We start from the raw sequence: 26,591 nt of genomic DNA on the forward strand, positions 1-26,591 counted from the left end.
TCTGCGCCGCCATCTTTGTTACCTCGATCAGAACCCCTGATAGCCCAGCATGCATCGGTCACAATGTTGCAACGTGCATTATGTCGCCTTAGGGTGGCGTTTTTCTGTACTAAGGTACCCTATGAATGGGGTATTTCCAGAGGTCAGAGTTTGTTTTGTCTCATCCCGTCTCGTCTGCTGTTGAATTATTCATACTTTTCTTTCCAATGCAACTTAATTAGGGGCCCAAGCCCGAAGGGCGAGGCCCCTATTCTTATTGCTCGGTTTTTTCTTCTTCTTTCTTCTTCTTTCTTCCACAACTTCTTTCGTCAAGCCGTTTGAGAAAACCGCTGAACGGAATGGTCTGATAATGCTTCATACTGATAGTCCATAATGTGAACTGGTGCAACATGCTTTCAGAATTTCGATTGGTCAATTAGTTTGGCAGCCATATTGGATTGAAATAAAACCGGAAGTGGCTGTTTGACCACTTTCTGAGGGTCTAGGCGTCTAGATTTTTTTATGGTATATAGTACAACTCATGTGTAATAAATATCAGCAATAAAAACTTTAGCGGTCATGTGACTTTTCCTGCCATTTTGTTTTTCCTAAAAACGGCAAAAAACACTTGAAAATCTTCTTCTTCAGAACCACCAAGCAGAATGCTCTCATATGTAGTATTTAGCTTCTATATATGAATCCCATTTATGTTTGAAAAAATGTTTACGATTGGTCACGTGGTTTGGCCACCATTTTGGATTTCTTCTAAACAGGAAGTAGTTTTTTACTCTGGCAACACTTGAGGGAATATTTTCAATTTTGCTTCATGGCATCTGTGTATCAAGCCCTTTCAGAAACCTAAAAAAAAATTTCAGATCAGTCACATGGTTTGGCCGCCATTTTGGATTTTAAGCAAAATTGACCAAAAGTTTGGGTATTTGTTTCTCAGAGACGATTCAACCAATCTACTAGATGTTTTTATATTTACCATGCCTGGCCTTAGCTGCATACGAGAAAAATAATATTATTTTGATCAGTCACGTGGTTTGGCCGCCATATTGGATTTTGTGAAAATAGAAATTATGCAACTACATGTTTTGTATTAGTCTGATTTCTTTCAAATTTTGTATGTGCATTTGTGTCATCAGATGCATCATTTTGCCCCAATAGCACACTGTTAGGCCACGTGGCTGGGCACCCATGGGGTGGGGGCTTCTAACCTCATTAATATGCATAACTGTTATAACTCAAGCACTGTTGTAGTTAGGATGATGAATCCTGTGTTATTATGACAACCTTGAACAAGAGATTCGATTAAAATAACAAATGACCATATATGGTCATGTGAGCTCATTAATATGCATAACTGTCATATCTCAAACACTGTTGCAGTTAGGAAGTGGAATCCTGTGTTATTATGACAACATTGAACAAAAGATTTGATTAAAATAACAGATGACCATATATAGTCACGTGAGCTCATTAATATGCTTAATCGTTATATCTCAAACACTGCTGCAGTTAGGAAGATGAATCATGTGTCATTATGACAACAGTGAACAGAAGATTTGATTAAAATAACAGATCACCATATATGGTCATGTGAACTCATTAATATGCATAACCATTATATCTTAAACACTGTCGCAGTTAGGAAGATAAATCCTGTGTCATTATGACAACAGTGAACAAGAGATTTGATTAAAATAACAGATAACCATATATGGTCATGTGAACTCATTAATATGCATAGCAGTCATATCTAAAACACTGTCGCAGTTAGGAAGATGAATCCTGTGTTATTATGACAACAGTGAACAAGAGATTTGATTAAAATAACAGATGACCATATATGGTCATGTGAGCTCATTAATATGCATAACCATTATATCTTAAACACTGTTGCAGTTAGGAAGATGAATCCTGTGTTATTATGACAACAGTGAACAAGAGATTTGATTAAAATAACAGATAACCATATATGGCCATGTGAACTCATTAATATGCATAACCATTATATCTTAAACACTGTTGCAGTTAGGAAGATGAATTCTGTGTTATTATAACAGTGAACAAGAGATTTGATTAAAAATAACAGATGACCATATATGGTCATGTGAACTCATTAATATGCAAAGCAGTCATATCTAAAACACTGTCGCAGAGCAGGACATGTAACAAGTGTCATTATGAAGACATTGAATGAAAGATGTAACTGACATTAGAAATGGCTATATATGATTATGTAATCTCTTTATTGTGCATAAGAACATGGCTCATTATATATCCTGAAAACCATATTTCGATAACCAAACCAGGTAAATACATGGTACCAACTTCATTTTGACCTCATGTTACTAATAATTCAAGCTACCTGATTGTCTAACATGTGACCACATTAATTATGAAACAGAATCTTGTCAGCTTGGGCCCCGGTGATGCCGCTTGCGGCTTTAATTAATTTTGGAGTAAATAATGTCACCAGCGATTGAGTGATAACAAATCAGAGTGCAGCAAATCGGGGTTGATCTTCCCGACGTACGCCGTGACTTGTTTCGTCACATTGTTGCGGTTGCGTGCAATGGGCAAATTATTAGGGGCCCAAGCCTGTAGGGCGTGGCCCCTATTCTTATTGTTCGGTTTTTTCTTTCTTCTTCTTCTTCTTCTTCTTCTTTCTTCCGTAACTTTTTTCGTCAAGCCGTTTGAGAAAACCACTGAACCAAATAGTCTAAAAATGTTCTATACTGATAGTCCCTAATATGAACTGGTGCAACATGCTTTCAGAATTTTGATTGGCCAATTAGTTTGGCAGCCATATTGGATTGAAATAAAACCGGAAGTGGCTGTTTGACCACTTTCTGAGGGTCTAGGCGTCTAGATTTTTTTATGGTATATAGTACAACTCATGTGTAATAAATATCAGAAATAAAAACTTTAGCGGTCATGTGACTTTTCCCGCCATTTTGTTTTCCCTAAAAATGGCAAAAAACACTTTAAAATCTTCTTCTTCAGAACCGCCAAGTAAAATGTTCTCATATTCAGTACTTGGCTTCTACATATGGAGCAGATTTAGATTTGAGAAATTCATTATGATTGGTCACGTGGTTTGGCCGCCATTTTGGATTTGTTCTCAACAGGAAGTAGTTTTTCACTCATGCCACACGTGAGCGATTATTTTCAATATTGCTGCATGGCATCTCTATATCAATCTCTTTCAGAAACCTATAAAAGATTTCAGATCAGTCACATGGTTTGGCCGCCATCTTGGATTTTGAGGAAAATTGACCAAAAGTTTGGGCATTTGTTTCTCGGAGGTGATTCAACGAATCTACTAGATGTTTTTATATTTACCATGCCTGGCCTCAACTCCATATGGAAAAAATAATATATTTTCGATAAGTCGCGTGGTTTGGCCGCCATCTTGGATTTTGTGAAAATTGAAATTATGCAACTACATGTTTTGTATTAGTCCGATTGGAATAAAATTTTGTATGTGTATTCTACTCTTTAGATACATTCTTTCCCCTGAATGGCATATGGCTAGGTCATGTGGCTACGCGCCCATGGGGTGGGGGCTTGTAACCTCATTAATATGCATAGCTGCTATATCTCAAGCACTGTTGCAGTTAGGAAGATGATTCCTGTGTTATCATGACAACAGTGAACAAGCAATTTCTTTAAAATAACAGATTACCATATATGGTCCTGTGAACTCATTAATATGCATAACTGTTATATCTCAAGCACTGTTGCAGGTAGGCGGATGATTCCTGTGTTATCATGACAACAGTGAACCTGAGATTTGATTAAAATAACATATGACCATATATGGTCATGTGAACTCATTAATATGCATAACTGTTATATCTCAAGCACTGTTGCAGGTAGGAAGATGATTCCTGTGTTATCATGACAACAGTGAACAAGCAATTTCATTAAAATAACAAATGACCATATATGGTCATGTGAACTCATTAATATGTATAACTGCCATATCTCAAACACTTTTGCAGTTAGGAAGATGAATCCTGCGTTATTATGACAACAATGAACAAGAGATTTGATTAAAATAACAGATGACCATTTATGGTCATGTGAACTCATTAATATTCATAACATTAATATCTCAAATAAATATATGGAACCAACTGCATGGGGTGGGATCTTCTAACCTCATTAATAATCATAACTGTTATAACTGGCCTCAACTCCATATGGAAAAAATAATATATTTTCGATAAGTCACATGGTTTGGCCGCCATCTTGGATTTTGTGAAAATTGAAATTATGCAACTACATGTTTTGTATTAGTCCGATTGGAATAAAATTTTGTATGTGTATTCTACTCTTTAGATACATTCTTTCCCCTGAATGGCATATGGCTAGGTCATGTGGCTACGCGCCCATGGGGTGGGGGGCTTGTAACCTCATTAATATGCATAGCTGCTATATCTCAAGCACTGTTGTAGTTAGAATGATGAATCCTGTGTTATTATGACAACGTTGAACAAGAGATTTGATTAAAATAACAGATGACCATATATTAATAACCTTTATATCTCAAATAAATATATGGAACCAACTGCATTTCGACCTCATGGTACTAATCATTCAAACTAATTGTGTATCATGTGTATCATTTGACATTATTTATGGCATGTATACTTGGGCCCCTGTGATGCTGCTTGCAGCTTTAATTGCTATTCTCGTTGTTTTTTTTTGATTTGGAGGCTCTGCACCTTTGAAAGACTTCGCAACATATTGCAGACTTCCGTTTTTATCACTGTCTTTGTATGGCTAACAAAAGCGGGATTACCTAAATCGATCAAAACATGTTATTGTTTTAAATACGTGCAAGACGAGACTGACACTTGTAAACAAAAATATAAGCATCACGGCTAAGTGACCAAGCGTCACGGACAAAGGGCAAGCATCACGACCGAGTGTCCAAGCGTCACGGTACCGTGTCGCTTCAGAGGCCTGGGGAGAACACTGGTAATTGCAATATTTTTTTGTTAGTACAATGTAAATAGAAAAAATAAATTCCGTAATTCTGTAATTACAGGCTAGACGTACAATGTAATCAATCAAATATTTTTTTCATACACTGTAAAAACAGTGTTCTCCCCAGGATCAGAGGCAAGCATGGCGGACTAATTTGCATACTGATTTGCATACTAATTTGCATATTTTTCAGGATTCACTCTCACAAACAAACATACAAGACAGTAGTAAAATGTACAAGAGACTTTATTTACATTACATAATTTGACAAGATCGTTAAGATTTAATGTTAATTGTTCCATAAATTTTAGTCTAAACTAATCCTCCTAGACTTTGCTGTGGTCCAAACATTGGCTGCCTTACTGTAGTCAAACTCTTGGGTAGCTGGGCCTTCTGCACTGATGTATAACAGACAACAAAGAATCTTCTGAGACAATCTGTTTCTAAGTTTGGTCTTCACTCTACCAACAACAGAAAAACCACGTTCACAGTCTGTAAAGAAAAAAAATGAGGTAGTTAATTCACAGTCAGTCACATGCATGTTCCATAATTGTTTAATAATAAAGAAATGTGTTTTTTTACTCACCAGCAGTTGAAATTGGAAGTGTCAAAGCAATTGATGCTAGTTGGTGCAAAGTTGGCACAACATCTCCATAGCTTTTGACCACAGTCTTCAACATATCCCTGTATCCCAGTTCACTATGAGTTGTTGTCATGATGTTCTGCAGCAGTGCATACTCATGTTTTAATGTTTCACCATCCTCAGCATAGTGGTCAATTAAAATCTGTAATGATAAAATGAAGATTATTACAGGAAATGAATATAATTTAATGGTGTAAATCATTCAAAAAAATTTAAAAAGCAAAATAATTTGACATAATACTTGTTATTACCCAATTATTTTAGTCCATCTCATCACTTATACGGTTATACCATCTCAAAAAGTAGGTTAGTGTAATCTGCTGGGTGTTAATTCTGGAATAGATTTGAAAAAAAAATTACAGATTACATAAAAAACAAGTTAAAATCATAGGTAAAGTTGCACCTATCAGATTGTCACCCAAGTGTAATTACCTATAGTTTATGGTCAGTATCCTCGTCTGCAACACTGATGAAATATTGAAAAAGAACTTATCAGCTCCACATCAGGAAATCTGTCCTCGAGATTCTTGCAAATAGCATCAATATATTTCTCATATATCTAGAAAAAAAGAAAGAGGAAAACTATAACAAACACAAAATGAGGCAGCACATTTTGATAGTAAATAATATTATTGAAAGTGAGTCAGTTATATTATTTCAGATTCTTACCTGGGAGATGAACTGCTCCTGTAGATTTTCTGTCACTGTGATACTGTGTTGTCCCAAATCCTCACTGATGTAGTTTTCTAAGTTGAGCATATGTGTACCATGAGTAGACTTGAGTTGTTTGATGGTTATAACAGTGCTGGTAATTACTGTGTCCAGAAGAGTAATATCTGTGTTTTTCTTCTGCAAAGAAGAAAAAACAATAACGTATTGACGCACATTGAAAATTATTGAAAATTTAATAACTGTATAATTTCAACAAAAAAATCAGTCTATGAATCTTACCTGGAATATTAGGGACAATCTTGTCAGGTGTGGGAGTATGTCACTCAGCATAGCAATACTGGCAATGAAGTTATATTTCCTGACAAATAAAGCTACATGTAGCCCTGCAGCTGTTGCATCATTCTGCTCCTCAGACTCTCTCTCTAAACTGATGATTACTGCTGACATGGTTCTGCGTAGTGTATCCACAGCCCGTTGATGAGATAACCATCTTACAGATTTTGCCTCTTTGACAGTCAATTCTGGAGTGTTGAGTAATTTCTGTGAAATTATGAAAATAGACAATAACAATGAGTTTAGAACATAGTAAAAATGGCATTCCACACTATCATACAAATTGCTTGAAAGGTAAGTACTAGGTAAAAATGTTATAAAGTCAGTGGGACTTTCTTGCTAACCTGAATTTCATGAAGACCGGACATCCTAACTGCAGAATTCTGATAGAAATAAAATAATTGTTGTAGGGTATTGCTGAACCGCTTGAGGTATGCAATTCCATTCATAGCCTGTCCTGCAGCCAATGCTAATCTGTGAGCAACACAGTGAATATTTACCATCTTTTCATTCTTGTCTTTCAATCGTTTGGCAACCTAAAAATAATGGCATGGAAATATAAATTATTAACAGGTAATTTCAACAAAACAATTTCAACATTTCAATATAGAATGTTATTGTAATAAAACAACACTTGCATGTACCCTTGATTTTCTGCCAACCATAACAGCCGCACCATCTGATCCCAGGGCAGAGCAATGTTTAAAGTCTAAATTGTTGGCTTCAAAGAAGTTTGTAGTACTATGTGTTATTGACTGCGCTGTACCATCATTTAGAGCATCAATATTCACAAAGGAGGTCTTCACCTGTGAAGGAAACAAATAGAATTCTATTAGATGACTACCAAAAGAAAGAAAAGTATCAACCTTGTACAATTATAATGTGAACAGAATAAAATGATACAACTGACAATACTTACAACACATTCATTACCAGTAATCTTCAAGTATCGTATATATGTTATTAGCTGTTTATCGACTGCTACATCTGTGGTTTCATCCATCATTACACTGAAACAAGGACTCGCTCTTATATCATCCAGTATACCATTACTAATAACACTGGACATAGCTATGAGAAATTCCTGGACAGATCTCGGAGGTGTAATGTGCATTGTCACCCTGTATAAATACAAAAACAAGTTAGCTGATGCACACACAAATTGCATGAAAAACTAATATGGAAACACAATTATAAATTTGACTGCCTTTAAACAAATTATTAACTTACCTGATGTAAATGTTCCAGATATGAACATCCCATGCCTTTAACCAGATTCAGTAGAGAAGTGAACTTGGTTGTGTGGGCAACTTCTTTTTTTAGCTAACCAATATAAGCATTTCATAGCCCCTTCTATAGCTAATCGTTGCATGCTGACTTGGACCGTAAATACTTGATCCACTGGTACATTCTCCTTGGCCTCTAACTCCAACTTCTCTGCTCTTGTGTGTAAATCCGACTTGGAATGCGACGTAACACTGTCCTTTCTCATAGACGTGCATGGGACTTTGTTCCATACAGAAGACCCATTCTGTGCAATCATGTTGTGCCTTAAGCATAAACTGCACAACATTCCTAGTGGGAAAAATGAAAAATAATGAGGATTGAGGTTCAAATAAATGTAAACATAACGATTGAATTGTGCCGCGATCGGGGACCCAGTGCCGTATGGATAGCATAGCATCTGCAAAACATGTTGTTTACATGTTGGTTTTGTCAGGTCAACGACAAGGAGACGCGGGAATTTCGAGGGGAAAAAAACATGAGGTCACTATTCAATCAAATTTAAAACGTAACGATAGAACTATGTATACAAATGGGGATTTCATCGATCATAGCTCCTGACGATAGCCGCTGTCATTGACAGGCCGCCATCTTGGAAATACCAAAACAGGTCAACATGTGACCGGAAGATTACAAAAATTCGTTTTTTGACTCCCATGTGCGAAGCACAAAATGGGAGTCTTTGCAGTTAGCATGTCTGTGTGTGTGTATGTGTGTCCGTCTGTTCCACTGATATCTCAAGAACCATACATCGGTTTTTGATGAAACTTGGTGCATAGATGCTCTGGGCCAATGCGCAGTTTTGATTAGGTTTTGGTAAAATTCCATGCTCGTTAATTACCTAGTAATTTGCATGATAATTAGCTATTTTTTAGTGGTTCCATGACTGTTCCACTGATATCTAAACAACCACTCATTGGATTTTGATGAAACTTGGTACATAGATGCTAGGTTTTGATTAGTTTTTGGTAAAAATCCGTGCATATTAATTAACTAATTTGCATGATAATTAGCTATTTTTTAGTGGTTCCATGACTGTTCCACTGATATCTAAACAACCACTCATTGGATTTTGATGAAACTTGGTACATAGATGCTCTGAACAAATGCTAGGTTTTGATTAGTTTTTGGTAATAATCCGTGGATACTAATTACCTAATTTGCATAATGATTAGTCAATTTTCGGTTTTTCCACTGATATCTCAAGTACTAATCATCACATTTCAATGAAACTTGGTACATAGATGTCATATGACACTGCACAGACCTGATAATTTTTATGGTAATATCAGTACATATAATTACCTAATTTACATAATTAATTAATTTTCAGCTTTTGATATAAGTAGTGAGCATTACATTTCAATGAAACTTGGTACTTACATACTCAAGGACTCTGCAGAGATTGATTGTTTCAGATAAATATTTGTGCATATTAATCACTTAATTTGCATAATTAGTTAATTTTCAGCTTTTCCACTGGTATCTCAAGTACTCATCATCGCATTTCAATGAAACTTGGTACATAGATCCTTTAGGACTATGCAGAGACCTGATTAGTTTCAGGGTAAATAATTGTGCATATTAATTACCTAATTTGCATAATTAATTTTCAGCTTTTCTACTGATATCTGAAGTACTAATCATCACATTTCAATGAATCTAGAATTATGCAGACCCAATTAGTTTTTGACTCCCATGTGCGAAGCACAAAATGGGAGTCTTTGCGGTTAGTGTGTCTGTATGTGTATGTATGTGTGTGTGTGTGTGTATGTGTGTCCGTCTGTTCCACTGATATCTCAAGAACCATACATCAGTTTTTGATGAAACTTGGTGCATAGATGCTCTGGACTAATGCGCAGATTTGATTAGGTTTTGGTAAAATTTCATGCATATTAATTACCTAATTTGCATGATAATAAGCTAATTTTTAGCTGTTCCATTGATATCTATAGAACCACTTATTGGATTTTGATGAAACTTGGTACATGGATGCTCTGAACTAATGCTTGGTTTTGATTAGTTTTTGGTAAAAATTACCTAATTACTAATTACCTAATTTGCATAATGATTAGTCAATTTTTGATTTTGCCACTGATATCTCAAGTACTAATCATCACATTTCAATGAAACTTGGTACATAGATGCCATAGGACACTGCACAGACCTGATAGTTTTTAAGGTAATGTCAGTGCATATTAATTACCTAATTTGCATAATTAATTAATTTTCAGCTTTTGATGTTTCAAGTAGCAAGCATTACATTTCAATGAAACTTGATACATAGATCCTCAAGGACTATGCGAAGATTGATTGTTTTGGGATAAATATTTGTGCGTATTAATTACCTAATTTGCATAATTAGTTAATTTTCAGCTTTTCCACAGATATCTCAAGTACTAATTATCACATTGCAATGAAACTTGGTATATAGATCCTTTAGGACTATCAAGAGACCTGATTAGTTTTATGGTAAATAATTGTGTATATTAATTACCTAATTTGCATAATTAATTAATTTTCAGCTTTCACACTGATTTCTCAAGTACTAATCGGTTGAAATCTGTACATATTAATTACTAATTTACACAATTAACCACTTTTAAGCTATCACACTGATATCTAAAGTACTAATTATTCCATTTCAATGAAACTCAGTGCAAAGATGCTCTAGGACAAACCTGATTAGTTTGGGGTTAAAATCTGTTTATATTAATTCCCTAATTAGCATAATAATTTATAATTTTTTTTGGTTCCAATCACATTGCAATAAAACTTGGTACATAGATGGTCTGTTACATTGCGCAGACCTCATTAGTTTTCCATTAAAATTTGTTCATATTAATTTTCTGATTTGCATTATTAGTTTTCGGCTTTTCCATCACTATCTATGACAAGTAATTTTGAATTATATTTAATGTGTCTCCAATACTCTAAGCTTTCTTTGATTGGTAAATATTTGTGCATATTAATTACCTAATTTGCATAATTAACCAATTTCCAACTTTCACACTGATATCTCAGGTACTGTAGATACCCTAATTTAGGCGTCCTTTTTGCAACATTTCAATTCTCCATGGCACCAAAATTAGAATACATTTAGCACAATTTGTTGCAAGTGGCGCCTATTCAAGGGTCATAGGGTCAAACAAGTATGATTTTTTTTATTTGCACCTTTTTGGTTTGTGGAATGTGGGGCATCAAGAATATATAACTTCTGGTTGAGTGTTAATTGGAACAGGAATTTTTTTAGAAGGATTGTCAACAAAATGGAACAAGACATATACTGATGAAGAACCAGGTGATTTATTCATGTAAATGTAAACTTTATATACAAAATAAACAAGCAGTGATCAACACATTTTTGACTCCCATGTGCGAAGCACAAAATGGGAGTCTTTGCAGTTAGTGTGTCTGTATGTGTGTATGTGTGTATGTGTGTCCGACTGTTCCACTGCTATCTCAAGAACCATACATAGGTTTTTGATGAAACTTGGTGCATAGATGCTCTGGGCCAATGCGCAGATTTGATTAGGTTTTGGTAAAAATCCATGCTCGTTAATTACCTAATTTGCATGATAATTAGCTAATTTTTAGCTGTTCTATGACTGTTCCACTGATATCTAAAGAACCACTCATTGGATTTTGATGAAACTTGGTACATAGATGCTCTGAACATATGCGCAGATTTGATTAATTTTTGGTAAAAATCTGTACATATTAATTACCTAATTTGCATAATTAACCAATTTTAAGCTTTCACACTGATATCTAAAGTACCGTAAAAACTCCAAAATTTCGACCGGTTTTAAATAATTGGTGTTGGAAATGTGACGTGTTTTTAGAGTCAAAATTAAGGTGCATTTTCGGACGGTCGAATTTTTCAGAATAGAAATCAGCAAAAAAAATTGGGGATGATAGACAGTGTGCTTCATTAGTTTTTAAAAAATGCAATGTCCGTCAATTGACGTAAACTTCCTCATGTTTCACGGTAAAAGCAAAGGTCGTGGCCGAGTTGTAACTCAAAATCTAAACAAAGTCATCAATCAGTGAGTATTATGACAAGCAAAACAAAACATCAAGACGCGGAGAAGAGGTCAGCACAAAACTAATAGGTCAAAAGACAAAGCTGTCTCGCACTACCTAGGAAAACTTGCGAATGTTCGAAGTACAGGTACCCATTGGACAAAAGATACATGGAAGTTTAGCAAACGATCTCCCCGACCCAGTGCAATGTATCCGGTTAGAATCAAAGCTCACGTGTCCCTTATTTGAGGGACCAAATTCTGCCGTAAATTCGCCCTTGGATTAAAAAATAAAATGGGATTTAAGAAAATAAAATGGGACTTTTAAGGTGTATTTTGGCATCATTTTTCGGACATTTCAATCAATCCTGCCGGCTAAAATAGAGTCTAAGTTTTACCGTAGTCATTGACGTCTGTCTATTCAAGAGTACACGTGTATGATTTTTATCGTGACTAGCGTGAGCGGGTAAGCTTCCTTTCGAGAATGAGCTGTTATCACTGTGAACAATGTTAAATTATTCTTCAGATGACCAGTTTATTTTTTAAAAACAACTAATTTTTTTATTTAAAAAAAATCATGCTGTTTTCGCATCAAAATCCAAGCCAAAATATCGTACTACAACATCATTCTCTTCCGCATTGCGTTCAATAACATTAACATATTTAAATAAGCTATGGTAATTTGAACACGTTGGCATCATCCAGCTTTTTGATTGGTTAATTAGCGATTTGACCTATTTGACCTAAGAGAACATGGCGGATATCCTACAGCATCAAACGTTTATACGAGACCGGAATCATTCGCTTACGATGAAACTAAGTTGACTTTTATTTGTATTTCATAACCATTCAACAAATTTATTTTGTGTACATTATTATAACCACTACTGAGTACAGTAATAATCAACAATTCAGAAATGCAGCATGCCGAGATTTTTGTGTTCGTTTTTATTTGAAACTTCGTTTATTTAGAATATACATGTATTTTCGTTACCAATAAAATAAAAATCTCTCAGTCAATCAGAAACCTGGATTCATGCCTTTGAGGAAGGTCCCGTTTCAACGCTCACATTGTTTTTTTTTTCGTTTGGGGGAAAACTAAAACTTGTCGCAATTTTCGAATAAGAATGAGTCGGCAATTTTTAGTGGAGTCGAAAATTTGGAGGTAAATAAAACACCGAAACCCGGCAAATAAATAGGCGGCCGAATTTTTAGAGGGGTCGAAATTTTGGAGTTTTCACGGTACTAATTATTCCATTTCAATGAAACTTAGTACAAAGATGCTCTAGGACAATGTACAAACCTAATTAGTTTGGGGTAAAAATCTGTTCATATTAATTCCCTAATAAGCATAATAATTCATAATTTTTTGGTTCTAATAACATTTCAATTAAACTTGGAGACATAGATTTTCTGTTACATTGCGCAGACCTCATTAGTTTTACACTCAAATCTGGTCATATTAATTTTCTGATTTGCATAATTAGTTTTCAGCTAAGTAATTTCGAATTATATTTAATGTGTCTCCAATACTCTCAGCACATGGGAGTTCTTTCTAAGCTTTCTTTGATTTTAGAATGAGAACTACATATCTGTTTTCCACATTTAATGTCAACAACATTACATTTAGAAAGAATTTACAGCATGCGCATAATATTTACATACACCTAACTTTCGCACCCGGTAGGTAATTACCGAGGGACTTAGCAACATCCCCAGACACTTTCCTAGACACTCCAGTGACCGCTGCAGACGCAATAAAATTACATACTCGCTCACGCGACAGTTAATCAAAACACCGGACGCGGTATGCCTTTGATGCTTTATAGGTACAAAAATCATTGCTGTGTAACACTTGGAAGAAATATAATACGAACATAAAACTGGGAATGAATATTAACAAGAAATGATAAATGTAAATTCCTTTGATTGGTAGTTTATTGAAATGGCATTGTTTTGTCTTGTGCGTTTTTCTTTTGCCTCCAGACGCCATAAGCTCCTTTGGTGTACTGAGTTCACTAAATTTTCTTGTTTTAATTAGCCATGACGTCGTTTAGTTAGAAGCTATCAGACTTTTAGATAAGTCGCTTTGCATCATACCAACTATGGCAGTACATGTACATCGGAGATCGAACGAAATACGGTACCGGTATATGACTGTGCCCATGTGATCATCGCTCAACCAAAATTGTGAAGTTGTTTTTCGTTTGCATGGATTGGTAATTCACACTTGATGTACTAGGTCTGAAACAAAGAAAGTGCCTTTCTAACAGGAAGTCAAGCTGTCTGGATTTGACCTGGAAATTTAACACATGTTCTTAGCTTAGTGCACTTTACAACTTCAATACATTGTGTACAATTTCAGGTTTGGGTGACGCCTAAATTAGAATTCTTTTGTTAGGTTTGACCTTTGGGGGACGCCTAAATTAGAGGGACGCCTAAATTAGAGTACATACGGTACTAATCATCACATATCAATGAATGTTTATACATGGATGCTGTAGGACAATAGACAGACCTGGATAATTGTGGGTTAAAATCTGTACATATTAATTACCCAATTTGCGTAATTAACCAATTTTAAGCTTTCACACTGATATCTAAAGTACTAATTTCCATTTTAATGAAACTTAGTACAAAGATGCTCTATGACAATGTACAAACCTAATTAGTTTGGGGTAAAACTCTGTTCATATTAATTCCCTAATAAGCATAATAATTCATAATTTTTTGGTTCTAATCACATTTCAATTAAACTTGGTACATAGTTTTTGTTACATTGCACAGACCTCATTAGTTTTACAATCAAATCTGTTCATGTTAATTTTCTGATTTGCATAATTAGTTTTCAGCTAAGTAATTTCAAATTATATTTAATGTGTCTCCAATACTCTCAGCACATGGGAGTTCTTTCTATGCTTTCTTTGATTTTTTTTTGTTTGGACAAATTATAACATACGCGTACACATTAACCTATGAAGATATCCATAAATAATCTAAAAAAAAGTTGGCAGTAACGAGTGATGATTTTTTTTTTCATGCCGTGTCTATACCAGCCTCGTGTCTAAGATTGAAATCGATGTAGGCCTACCATGTTCAGTGTTCTTATGATCGGCAAAACAAACACACACTGGCATTTTATTTCTAAAATTACGAAATCTTACCTGAACAATCTGAAGTTGACCTTAACCAGGGAAATGTCTTCTTCCACGACTCATCAAAACCTGCCTTGTGCCGTTTCTGTCTTTTACTCGGTGTTTCAATACGCTTCCAACTCTGTGATGTGCTAGCGGTGATTGCAGTTATTTCGTCCCGGGAACTCGCGCTCGACGTAACAGGCTCGGTGAAGGCGATGACGATGACGGGGTCTTCTTAACAAGCCACGCTGACATAAAACTCTTAGACATAATTAATACTTGTAATGCAGGAGCGATGTGACACGAACAAGGTATTGAATGTTACTGGTTAAGATCGTGTTTGACTGTTCATTTTAAGCGTTTTAGCCGGGCGGCATCACCTTTTTTTCCTTTGCATGTTTTGTCATATAACATCTGTGTTCAACTACTTGCAACTTGAGTGACAATTTGTTCCCCATTGACAGCGTCCGTATCTCACACGTGTTTAACAATGGGACTGTTTAATTCGTCCCGGCAAGTTCAAACCGCCGTGGCGTTGACACTTGTAGACGGTGATAATTTATGCAGTGCTATTTGTGAGCGGGTCAAATGGATGTAAACAATGCATCCTATTAGCATGGCGGTGAAGTTGTAAGCATGGCGGTCAGAGCCCAAGTATGGCGGCCGGGTCGCCAAGCATGGCGGTGCCGCCATGCTTTGTTCTATGTGGGGAGAACACTGAAAAATGTGTCATTTTTCTCGGTACGTACAAGAATTTACATCCAAATAAAAAAAACGTAAAAATAATCCAGGGAAATTAGAAACTGTAAAACGACTAGATGACACAATTCACTACAAAATTGAATGTCGAGACGTAAAAGGCCCTCTCACCGAATGAAAAGCATTACGAGGGTAATCAGTGTTTCATCTAGGCCGCGCGATTCGCGCAAATACTTGAACTCAGTGCCGCCAATCAAAGGAGGACGGGGCGATCATCGCGCAAAATCAATCTTATTACCACTCCCAGCCACTCCCTCAAATGAGACTGAACACACGTCTGACACACACTTTTTAGTCTGAACCACTAACATAGCACGTGTTGGGCATGAGTAATATTGCAAATGCAACATTGTATATCCTACGCGTGGGAAGTTAATTGCTTCCAGGGCAGTAGTGTGCGTGAATGCCACGTGCCTGGAATTGTTTTTGTTACATTTTATGATGTATATTCCATCAACGCTCTTCCAAAAAATGTTGCCTTCCTGGTTGATACTAGTACGTGATGAATAAACTCTTATGTGTGATTGCGTGTGTGTTTTTTGTTGTTACATTTTATCAAGTAGATTCCATCAACGCTCCTTAAAAAACGGTGCTTCTCCTGTTAAATTTGTGATGACTAAACTATTTTGAAGTACGATTCCTTAATTATCGGAGGGAGTGAAATCATTGTTTTAATTTTTAATTAAACTTGTGACGTGATTCTGGTTTTCATTGAGCGCCAGTTTCAAATTTACGTTCTGCGTCCTGGTTATTTACTACGTCAATATCATTAAAAGGGGTCGACTAATAACAACGTTTTTCAACGTTGATGAAAATGAAGACTAAATCGACGAAAGCAATGATGCAAATAATGCAACTCAAAACGAAGAAACTGACAACGCTGTAGGACCTCTCGATCTGGAGTCATGTGTAGACCCGTCGTCGCCACCTGCTAAAAGGGGAAAGCAAAGTAATTTCCAGTCATCATGGCTCAATAAACCGGGATGGTCTGAATGACTGGAACAACCGAAAGATGGCACGGGCATGAAGTGCAGAATATGTCTCAAATCTGGAAAGCGAAACCCATTCACTGACGCCGACGGTTGTAAAAACTACCGCACATCAACTGTTGCACGACACGCCAGCAGCGCTTTACATTTGGAAGCTGTAAAAGCTACGATAATGCGAGCGGACATGGAAGCAGCCGTCTCTACCGCCCTTACCAAAAAGCAAGACGCCGTTATCACAGCAATGAAAACCGTGTATTGGTTAGCGAAAGAGGCTATTGCTACCGATAAATATTCTTCATTGTTAGAGTTATTGCGCGAGTCTGGTTGCGAACATGTTGGCAACTTGCAGGTTGGCGGTAATGCTACCTATCAGTCGTCCACGACAGCCGAAGACTTACAGCAAACAATTAGCGACGTTATAACAACTAAAGTCTCGAAACGTATTCAGAGCTGTGTTATGTTCAGCATCCTTACAGACGAAAGCACTGATATATCAGTGACTGGGAGGCTGGTTTTGTATATACGTATGGTAAATGAAGAATTCGATGTAGAATCTCATTTCCTCGGTAATTATCACCTCCTTGAAAAAGATGCGGCATCAATTACCGACAAACTGGTCGTCGCAGTGCAGCAAAGAGAACTGGATGCTAGAAAAATGATGGGCTGGGAAGTGACGGAGCATCGGTAATGGTAGGAAAAAATAATGGAGTTAGTGCCAAGCTAAAAGGAACAAACCCATTTTTAATAAATATTCATTGCGTCGCTCACCGACTTGCGCTATGTACCAGCCAAGCAGCCGACGGTGTTGAATATTTAAAGCAGTACAGAGAAATTCTCACCAGTTTGTTTTATTATTTTAAGCAGTCTTCGCTCCGTTCATCACGATTTAAGGGGATAGAGAAAATTCTTGACAGCCCCGAGCTGAAGATAAAGGAGATTCACGCAGTGCGCTGGTTTGCATTTTACGATTCTTTGCAAACAGTCCACTGATCATGGAACGCACTTGTTACGTACTTCGATCAGAGTGTTCTACATAAAGATCCAAAAGGGGTTGGTTTACATAAGCAACTGACGCAATACAAATTCGTCGCCATAACATGGTTTTTGATGGATGTCATTCCAATTGTAACTAAACTGAACTTAATATTTCAAAAGGACAGTTTAGACGTCGTTTTCCGAATGATAGTACCAGTGTAGTATCGGCGTTTGATGTTCTCGCAATGCGTGACTTGTCATTCGTACCAGCTGACGAACTCTCCCACCACGGCAATGATAGAATCGAAGTACTGATTTGTCATTATGGCGAGACGAAGTACGACAGTCAAGGCAAGCCCTGCGACCCGATCATTGTCCCTGATGAGACCCGACACGAATGGTCCGTTGTGAAAAAGCTCGTCCTACAACAAGCTTATCCACGTAATAACCTATCATTGTTGTGGAAACTCATAAACAACAACCACCGTCAAACAGTGCCAAATTTGATCACCTTAGCGAAGATTGCCGTTACGCTGCCAGTTAACACGGCTATTTGCGAGAGGGGCTTCTCAGCCCAGAATAAAATCAAAACGTGTCTACGCAATAGAATTGAGGAGCGCGCATTGAATCGCCTGATGACCATTCTGATTGAAGGCCCCCCACTCAAGGATTTTGATTATGAAGAATCGCTTCGCCAGTGGAGAATCCAAAAATCGCGGCGCATATTCCTGAAAGAATAAATTTGTTTTGACCGATTGCGTTGCCAATTCAACGTGCCCAAATTTCTAGTCGGCACGATCAAAAGATAAAATGTTGCAAACTTTTGCGCGTTTACGTTCACCTGTCAACCATTCCAACTATGTTACAACTCTGTTTTTGTTTGAACCGTTCAGCTTGTTTCGTTCAGTTTGGCTGACTGTTTTTCTCCGCTTCAGAGCAGTGATCAAATAAATCAGCACAGCAGTGGTACACAATTGATTGAGTTACAGTATTTTCATCACAATGAGAAAATTTGCAAATAGAATGATAATCATTTTTGATACAAGATAAATTAGCATATTTCTACCTAGATATTGCAGGCAAATAAAAAATCAGGGGTTCAAAAATCTCATAATATTGTGTCATCACAATTTATATTGTTTTTGCCATACTTATTTGATACAATGGATAATTTTTTCTCAGTTAGTTAATTTTATAACTTAAGTTGGTCCATGAAAATTGTTCTTAATATGATGACATCATTATAATTATTATTTGAATAGAAACATTAATATACTTACCCATGATATTCATAATTCCAACATATCCTTTTATGTTTATTGTATATTGTGTAGCAAATATATTTACATTAAGTCACTCTGACTGATGAGGGTGAAAATATTTTATTGACCATGCACAAATTCAATTACTGTTTAGCCATGATGCAGCACAGGAACTGTAGTTATTAGTAACTAATAACTAATAATAATCTTCAGTGCATTTCAGGTTTACTGTATTTGCATATTATAACGTCATTTGGTACAACATAGTATTGTCTTGAATCCATTCTCAGTTTTAGATAGACATGTACAATTATGTTAATAATACTTTGACCGTTATACTCCTAACTTTAATAAAAAAAAATACTATACCCGTAACTGTGTTAATAGCAAAATCTGTTTTGTCATCAATTTCCATTCCCCCTTTGACAAAGTGAAGTCCCCCTCAATTTTTACACCAAAGGGGGACAATCCCCCCTCATGGCTTCATCCTAGATGAAACACTGGGTAATATGCGCAAGCGTCTCTACACACGGCGCAGTAATGGCGGAGAATTTTAGTCGGAGAGCTCTTTGGACCATTCAATGTTCCATTTTTTAACACTGTAAACTGTAAAAACGTCTTTTTTTTCCCTTGTAAATTGTAAAAAAAACTTTTTATATCCCGTAAAACCGTACCAGCTACCCCCCTTGCCTCCCCTCTAGAAGCAAATGTTGGCTGATGGACAATTTTCAAATTTTGTCATGTGACATTGCACTCATTGATTGGCTATTTTGATTCAACTGCCATCAATAGATATTTCTAATAATGGAGAGAATGTTTGTTGTGTTGATAGTTTCTTTTTATTCAACACTGCTAGAGATTTTATTTCAATGGAATAGCATAATGGTTCATTAACACATCTGCTGCCAGTGTTCTCCCCAGACTTCATGTCAAGCATCACGGCCAATTTGCATAACAATGCATCTAATTTGCATAATTGTTATTTGCATAATAATCAGTTTTTCCCAACAAATATTGTCAATCTACAATTAATTAAAGACAAGATATTTTTATATCTGATAAATTTTATATCATTTTACTGCATTGTATTTTTTGTTTTTGTATCAAGTCAAATAAAGTTTGAAATGGAACAACATAAAAAGGAAAAAAAAATTGAAAAACTTGTGTTATAGCCAGTCAGTGAATATACTGTTATCCATGGATGTAACTGGTTCATCATTGTGTATAAGTTTTAGTGCGTTGAGTGGAAACCCCGGAAAACACTAAACCTGTTGAAAAAACACTAAACCCTTCGTAAAGGGCGAATTATGGATATACCATGATCGTTCAGTTGAGTATTTATGAAAAGAAAGCTAAAGAAAAATCCCTTTATGATCGAGGCCAGGGCCGCAGCTGATTTGGCAGCAGGACGCCCTCTATGTTAGATACTAGTATATCGCGCCCCAAACCAAACATTTTATTTTATATATTTACAAATTATGAACACAGCAATTGGCATATTTTTAGATTTGAAATTCCTAAAACTACATCATGTCAAATTCAGTCCTTGTTATTTAACCCAGATTTAATACATATAATAAACTTAAGGTAGCAGAATAGTTTTTTGGGCACTTTTCACATTTTTTTTTGAAAATCACATGAATAGCTCCCTAAGGCATGCTACATACATAGGTGTATTTATTTTATTGAAAAAAAAATATCTTGTACAAGTAAACTGATTTTTTCTAGTGTGCAAACAAATGGCCAAGTTTTTGTTTATCCAGTGTACACCCAACTAGTGCATCTCATTAATATGCATGGTTTACAAACATAACTGAACTGAGGGTAAATAGTTTTAAGTTGGGCCACTTTCTTTATTTGCTATTTACAAACAACTGATAAGATATCTGTTTGTAGTTTACACACAGCTGATAAGATGCGTGCACTGCTGCCTTTCTAGACAGGAAGTACAGCAAAGACAAAACAATCGCTTTAGAAACAACAAATTTTGAATAATCAAAAAAGTACATGAATGTACCACTTCAATGTAATTATATGTTAACAGAATAAAAACTTACAAAAAAATGTCTGTAATATTTTTTTCTTGGCTTTGTCATTGAAAGGTGTCTGATCACGAGGTTACTTTCTTAGTCCAGAAGTAATGCAGTTACATTGGGAGGGGGCTCCCTTTTACAAAATATGGTTGCAAACAATAAAATACGGCCATCTGTGGTGGCTATGCATTGCATGAAAATTCAGGCCACAAATATTGTTGACTTCCGACGTAGAAGAAGAAAGTGAGAGTGAATGTCACGGCCGATCGTTTGAAGACGGCGAGATTCGACTCGTTGACATGTCACTGTTGAATGGCGCCCTAGAAAAAGAGATTTGTCAATTTTGCAAAGTAGGCAATATCTCAATAGTGGAGCGCAGGCGTCACGGTCTAGGCAGTTGTATTCGATCGAAACTGAGCGGGCCTAGCTTCACGTCATCTCGAAAGAAGGGAGCAGTTTTCTAAATAAATAAAAAGGCTGCCATTGGAATGCGAGCGATTGGAAAGGGACGGAGCGCTCTGGTGAAACTGTCATGCTATTAGGGGTTACCTCAACCAGTAATGGGTCCGCCCTTTCGCCAGTATGTACGAGCTGCCTCCAGGAGACTCCGAAACTCGTGGCATGCTTGAACTAATAAGTTTACAAACAGCCCAAAAATAAATACACTGTATTTGCAAACACTTCAACTGCCAAGTGTAGTCTCTGTATTGTTTGTTACTCGCAAACAGAACTGCCCACTTTGCATAATCCAAGCTTTAATGAATGACGTCACCGTTCGTTATCAGCACAGACCGTCACAAAACTCCACAGCGTGAAAGAAAACGGCCAAAAAACAAAGTTTTTCACAGATATAAATGTCAGTTCATGATTTTTCTCGAAAACAACTTTCAAAGCATTTTATTTACAATTTAGCCCATGTAAATTTTGCTGCTGAAACGGGAGTTAACGTTGATTGAAGTTTGAAATCATAAAAGTGCCGATTTCTCGGTGTTCGGTTTTTGGCAATTACCGTTGACCTAATTTTAAATGGCGTTTCAGTGAATAGCGCTACGATGTCGCCGTTTAGCTTTTCTTACTCTTTGATATGTTGGCTTCATATCCGTATTTGCATATTTGCAAAATTCTATTGCGTTTTTTCACAAACCTCGCGCAAACCAACGGTATACTCTAACTTCAACACCAAAAAACGTGCTGGAAATTTGTGATTTTCGGAAAGAAAAAAAAAACTTAATGCAAAAAATAGAAATACGGATTTAAACTTCATATCCTTTGCTTCAAAACAGTGTAAAGTTTTTGATCGCATGAATGACTGTAGAGATGACAATTAAAATTTTATTCACGTTATTTAAATTATCAGCCCCGCTGATTTGCGGAATCACGTGACGCTAAAACAAACACAATGTTCACAAAATATTAATAATAGGAAAATACAAGTCAAGAGCTTTCCAAACATGTCTAGATTGTATGGTTTCTTGTAAAATTTATTCCGATTATAGGTGTTTACATTTTTCATGCAAAAAAACTATCCTGCTACCTTAATAGTTTAGATTACATTGAGGGCGCCCTTGTGAAATCAGCTGCCGTCGTGGATTCTGTTTCATGTTTTTGCTTTCTTTTAATCAAATATTCACTGGACGATTATGGTACACCCATAATACACCCTTTACCTCGGGTTTAGTGTTTTTCGACAGGTTTAGTGTTTTCCGGGGTTTCCACTCAACGGTTTTAGTGCCCATGTCACTGTCGGTTCATATAAACGTCGGGGAAAACATTTTTTGGTTAAATATATAAAGTCGGCAAGATATCGAAATATGTTGAAATTAATAAATCAATAATTAAAAAAAAATTCTACAATGGCAGTTCGGCGATTTTTCATTGCAATATACCTTGTGAGTACAACGCTACGATCACCGTAACATCGTCAGCTGACGGCATTGCGTTGGACGGGTATTCACCGCTGCTATTGCGATCATCGGTATCTGACTTTTTGGTGTGAAATACACAAATTGTTTATTAAAACGATTCATTGATGATTATCATAAGCATTACATCAAAATTGCCAACGAGATGTTGTTTTTAAACATTGCGGAAAATCATGCATTCTGCGCCGCCATCTTTGTTACCTCGATCACAACCCCTGATAGCCCAGCATGCATCGGTCACAATGTTGCAACGTGCATTATGTCGCCTTAGGGCGGCGTTTTTCTGTACTAAGGTACCCTATGAATGGGGTATTTCCAGAGGTCAGAGTTTGTTTTGTCTCATCCCGTCTCGTCTGCTGTTGAATTATTCATACTTTTCTTTCCAATGCGACTTAATTTCACTTGTTCTTTTCTAATTTTGGAGTAAATAATGTCACCAGCGATTGAGTGATAACAAATCAGAGTGCAGCAAATCGGGGTTGATCTTCCCTACGTACGCCGTGACTTGTTTTGTCACATTGTTGCCGTTGCGTGCAATGGGCAAATTATTGCTATTCTAGTTAATTTTTAGCTCCGCTGTCGACTTTGTCGAGCGGAGCTTATCATATGAGTAATTGTCCGTCGTCGTCGTCCGTGTCAATGTTTTACTTTTTCGACTTCTTCTTGAAAACTACAAGCCTGAATGCTTTGATACTTGGTGTATATGTACCTTGGGTAGACCTCTCTCAGATTTGTTCATTTCATGATGATATCTTCAATTCTCTAATTTTGGTGAATATTTTTGTCATTTTTAGTAAAAAGTGATATTTTCGACTTCTTGTTGAAAACCGCAAGTGCAATTGCTTTGATATTACATATATAGGTACTACATGTGGACCTCTCTCAGATTTGTTCATTTTGTAATGATATCTTTAATTCTCTAATTTTGGTGAATATTTTTGTAATTTTTGGTAAAAAGTGATATTTTCGACTTCTTGTTGAAAACCGCAAGTCCAATTGCTTTGATATTACATATATAGGTACTACATGTGGACCTCTTTCAGATTTGTTCATTTTGTAATGATATCTTTAATTCTCTAATTTCGGTGAATATTTTTGTAATTTTTGGTAAAAAGTGATATTTTCGACTTCTTGTTGAAAACCGCAAGTCCAATTGCTTTGATATTACATATATAGGTACTACATGTGGACCTCTCTCAGATTTGTTCATTTCATGATGATATCTTTAATTCTCTAATTTTGATGAATATTTTTGTAATTTTTGGTAAAAAGTGATATTTTCGACTTCTTGTTGAAAACCGCAAGTCCAATTGCTTTGATATATTATACATATAGGTACTACATGTGGACCTCTCTCAAATTTGTTCATTTTCTAATGATATCTTCTGTTCTTTAATTGCCATGTGCATTGCTAACAGCGGAGCTATCTCAGCCGACAGGCTGCTTGTTTTTTGATTTGGAGGCTCTGCACCTTTGAAAGACTTCGCAACATATTGCAGACTTCCGTTTTTATCACTGTCTTTGTATGGCTAACAAAAGCAGGATTACCTAAATTGATCAATACATGTTATTGTTTTAAATACGTGCAAGACGAGACTGACACTTGTAAACAAAAATATAAGCATCACGGCTGAGTGACCAAGCGTCACGGACAAAGGGCAAGCATCACGATCGAGTGTCCAAGCGTCACGGTACCGTGTCGCTTCAGAGGCCTGGGGAGAACACTGGCTGCTGATGCCAATTTTTCCTATTCTTTTTTGCTATCTGGAGGCTTTCAGCAGGCAATGTGTTAATGCCATCATTAAGTATATTGTGATTAATTAATAAGTAAACAAAAATAGCCAACATATTTATAACTTGAAATGTTGCATTTTAGAGTAAGTTGCATTGTTTGCGAGTTGTACTGGCCGAAAGCTGACAAATTGCAGTTTAATGACTCGTTATTTGTCTTCGTAACTGACTCCCATCATGCATTGCTTTTCAAATTCTGCTTCGAGTGTGTACCAAATCATGCATTTCTCTCATACCTGTACTTGGTTGTATATAGATTGATTTTATTCAGACCGGGTACATATGTGGGCATTATTTTCATCAGTTCAAAAAAAGCTGACTGGTGGCTATTTTGTTATATCAAAGCTATATTTCTGACATGCATTGACCAATCACATTCAAACTGTATGTGTACATGTCGCACATATGCCCATCCATTAGTTTGCTGATCAATTTTAAAGTGGCCATTTCAATGTTACAATGTATATAAATCAAGCATTTCTGCCATTCTGAACCCGATCTTGGTTATACATGGACACCTATTGTCCATACTTGGTACATTCTTGAATTAATTGATACATTTTGTTTTTTGAATCAGATTCCACTTTTCCTCTGTCATGTTCAAACTTTATACATTTCCTGAAATTTCACAACTTTGTCAAAGGACTATGTAATGTAATTATTTGTCATATTTTTGCAGTAAAAATCCAGATGATTTGGCTACTGCCATCCTCAAACAGAAGTCCAGGCCCAATAGACTGGTTGTAGAAGAAGCTGTCAATGAAGATAACTCTGTTGTGTCTATGTCACAGGTGAATTATAAGAGTTATTTATGATATTTGTTTAACAATATATATGATTGAAATTGCAATAGATAATGGTGTGCATCCATCTTGCATGGTAGCACTTAATTTTTTTCATATGAATTTAATAATTTTCATTTTAATTGCCAACTAGTAAAAATGTGGAAAATTTCAAATAAATATACAAATAAATGACGGAAAGAAAATAAAAATTGGGGGTACCTAAACTTGATTCAATGGAAATGAAATAACTTTTGTGGTTTTCTCGTGGCATTAAGCCCTACTGAATTGAATGTTCTTCAAAGTACATGCAATTGAAGTTCCTAATTTAGTTGGGTTTCCAAATTTTCTGTATTTTGCATCACTCACATCAATCAGTATGTTAGTTTGGAAGTGGAAGTATCGACGGCAACTATTTGAGTGCATACTTTGAGGTATCCTCTCAAATAACCTTCCAAGGATACATCATGGGAATGCCGTTGTGAACAGAGTTAACGAACTTCTTTGTGTGTGGAGTCTGGTCAAACCCTGGTGGCAGCCATGTTTGTTTTTATTCATAAGAGAATGCTTACGCATGTAATCATTCCATGTAAAATTACAGCTCACTGTAACTTACGGTGACAGATGTATAATACTGTTCGTTATTTTAAAAAAACAGTGAACATTTCAATGTTCACATGCTCATATTTTCTCAAATATTTTTTTTTATTTTTTAGTCCAAAATGGATGAATTACAGTTGTTTCGTGGTGACACTGTCTTGCTCAAAGGAAAGAAGCGACGTGATACAGTCTGTATTGTGTTATCTGATGACAGTGTTGCTAATGATAAGATTAGAATAAATCGAGTTGTCCGAAATAACTTGCGTGTTCGTCTTGGTGATATTGTCAGTGTGACTGCCTGCCCAGATGTCAAATATGGTAAAAGAATACATGTGTTACCAATTGATGATACAGTGGATGGACTTACAGGGTAAGGACTAGATTGACTATATATTGTTTGA

General features: G+C 36.2%; 2 protein-coding genes and 1 pseudogene across 2 annotated transcripts in view; 1 reads left to right on the forward strand and 2 right to left on the reverse strand.

The window, feature by feature from the left end:
• LOC100367698 (transitional endoplasmic reticulum ATPase) overlaps positions 1-26,591 on the forward strand; it is a 36,289-nt gene that overhangs the window by 2,071 nt on the left and 7,627 nt on the right. The window contains exons 2-3 of the mRNA XM_002740934.4: positions 25,488-25,599; positions 26,307-26,560. Coding sequence (XP_002740980.1) covers positions 25,488-25,599; positions 26,307-26,560 — 366 coding nt within the window. The remainder of the gene's footprint in view (positions 1-25,487; positions 25,600-26,306; positions 26,561-26,591) is intronic.
• LOC144353132 (zinc finger protein 862-like) lies at positions 5,212-5,956 on the reverse strand. Its single transcript, XM_078009759.2, has 3 exons — positions 5,878-5,956; positions 5,570-5,768; positions 5,212-5,475 (listed from the first exon to the last, which is right to left on the reverse strand). The coding sequence occupies exons 2-3, from the start codon at positions 5,697-5,699 to the stop codon at positions 5,291-5,293; spliced, it is 315 nt and encodes a 104-aa protein (XP_077865885.1). The 5' UTR covers positions 5,700-5,768; positions 5,878-5,956; the 3' UTR covers positions 5,212-5,290.
• LOC144353133 (zinc finger protein 862-like) lies at positions 6,072-8,018 on the reverse strand (annotated as a pseudogene).

This window comes from Saccoglossus kowalevskii, chromosome 9 (assembly GCF_978046115.1).
Source record: "Saccoglossus kowalevskii chromosome 9, keSacKowa6.1, whole genome shotgun sequence".
Lineage (NCBI taxonomy): Eukaryota > Metazoa > Hemichordata > Enteropneusta > Harrimaniidae > Saccoglossus > Saccoglossus kowalevskii.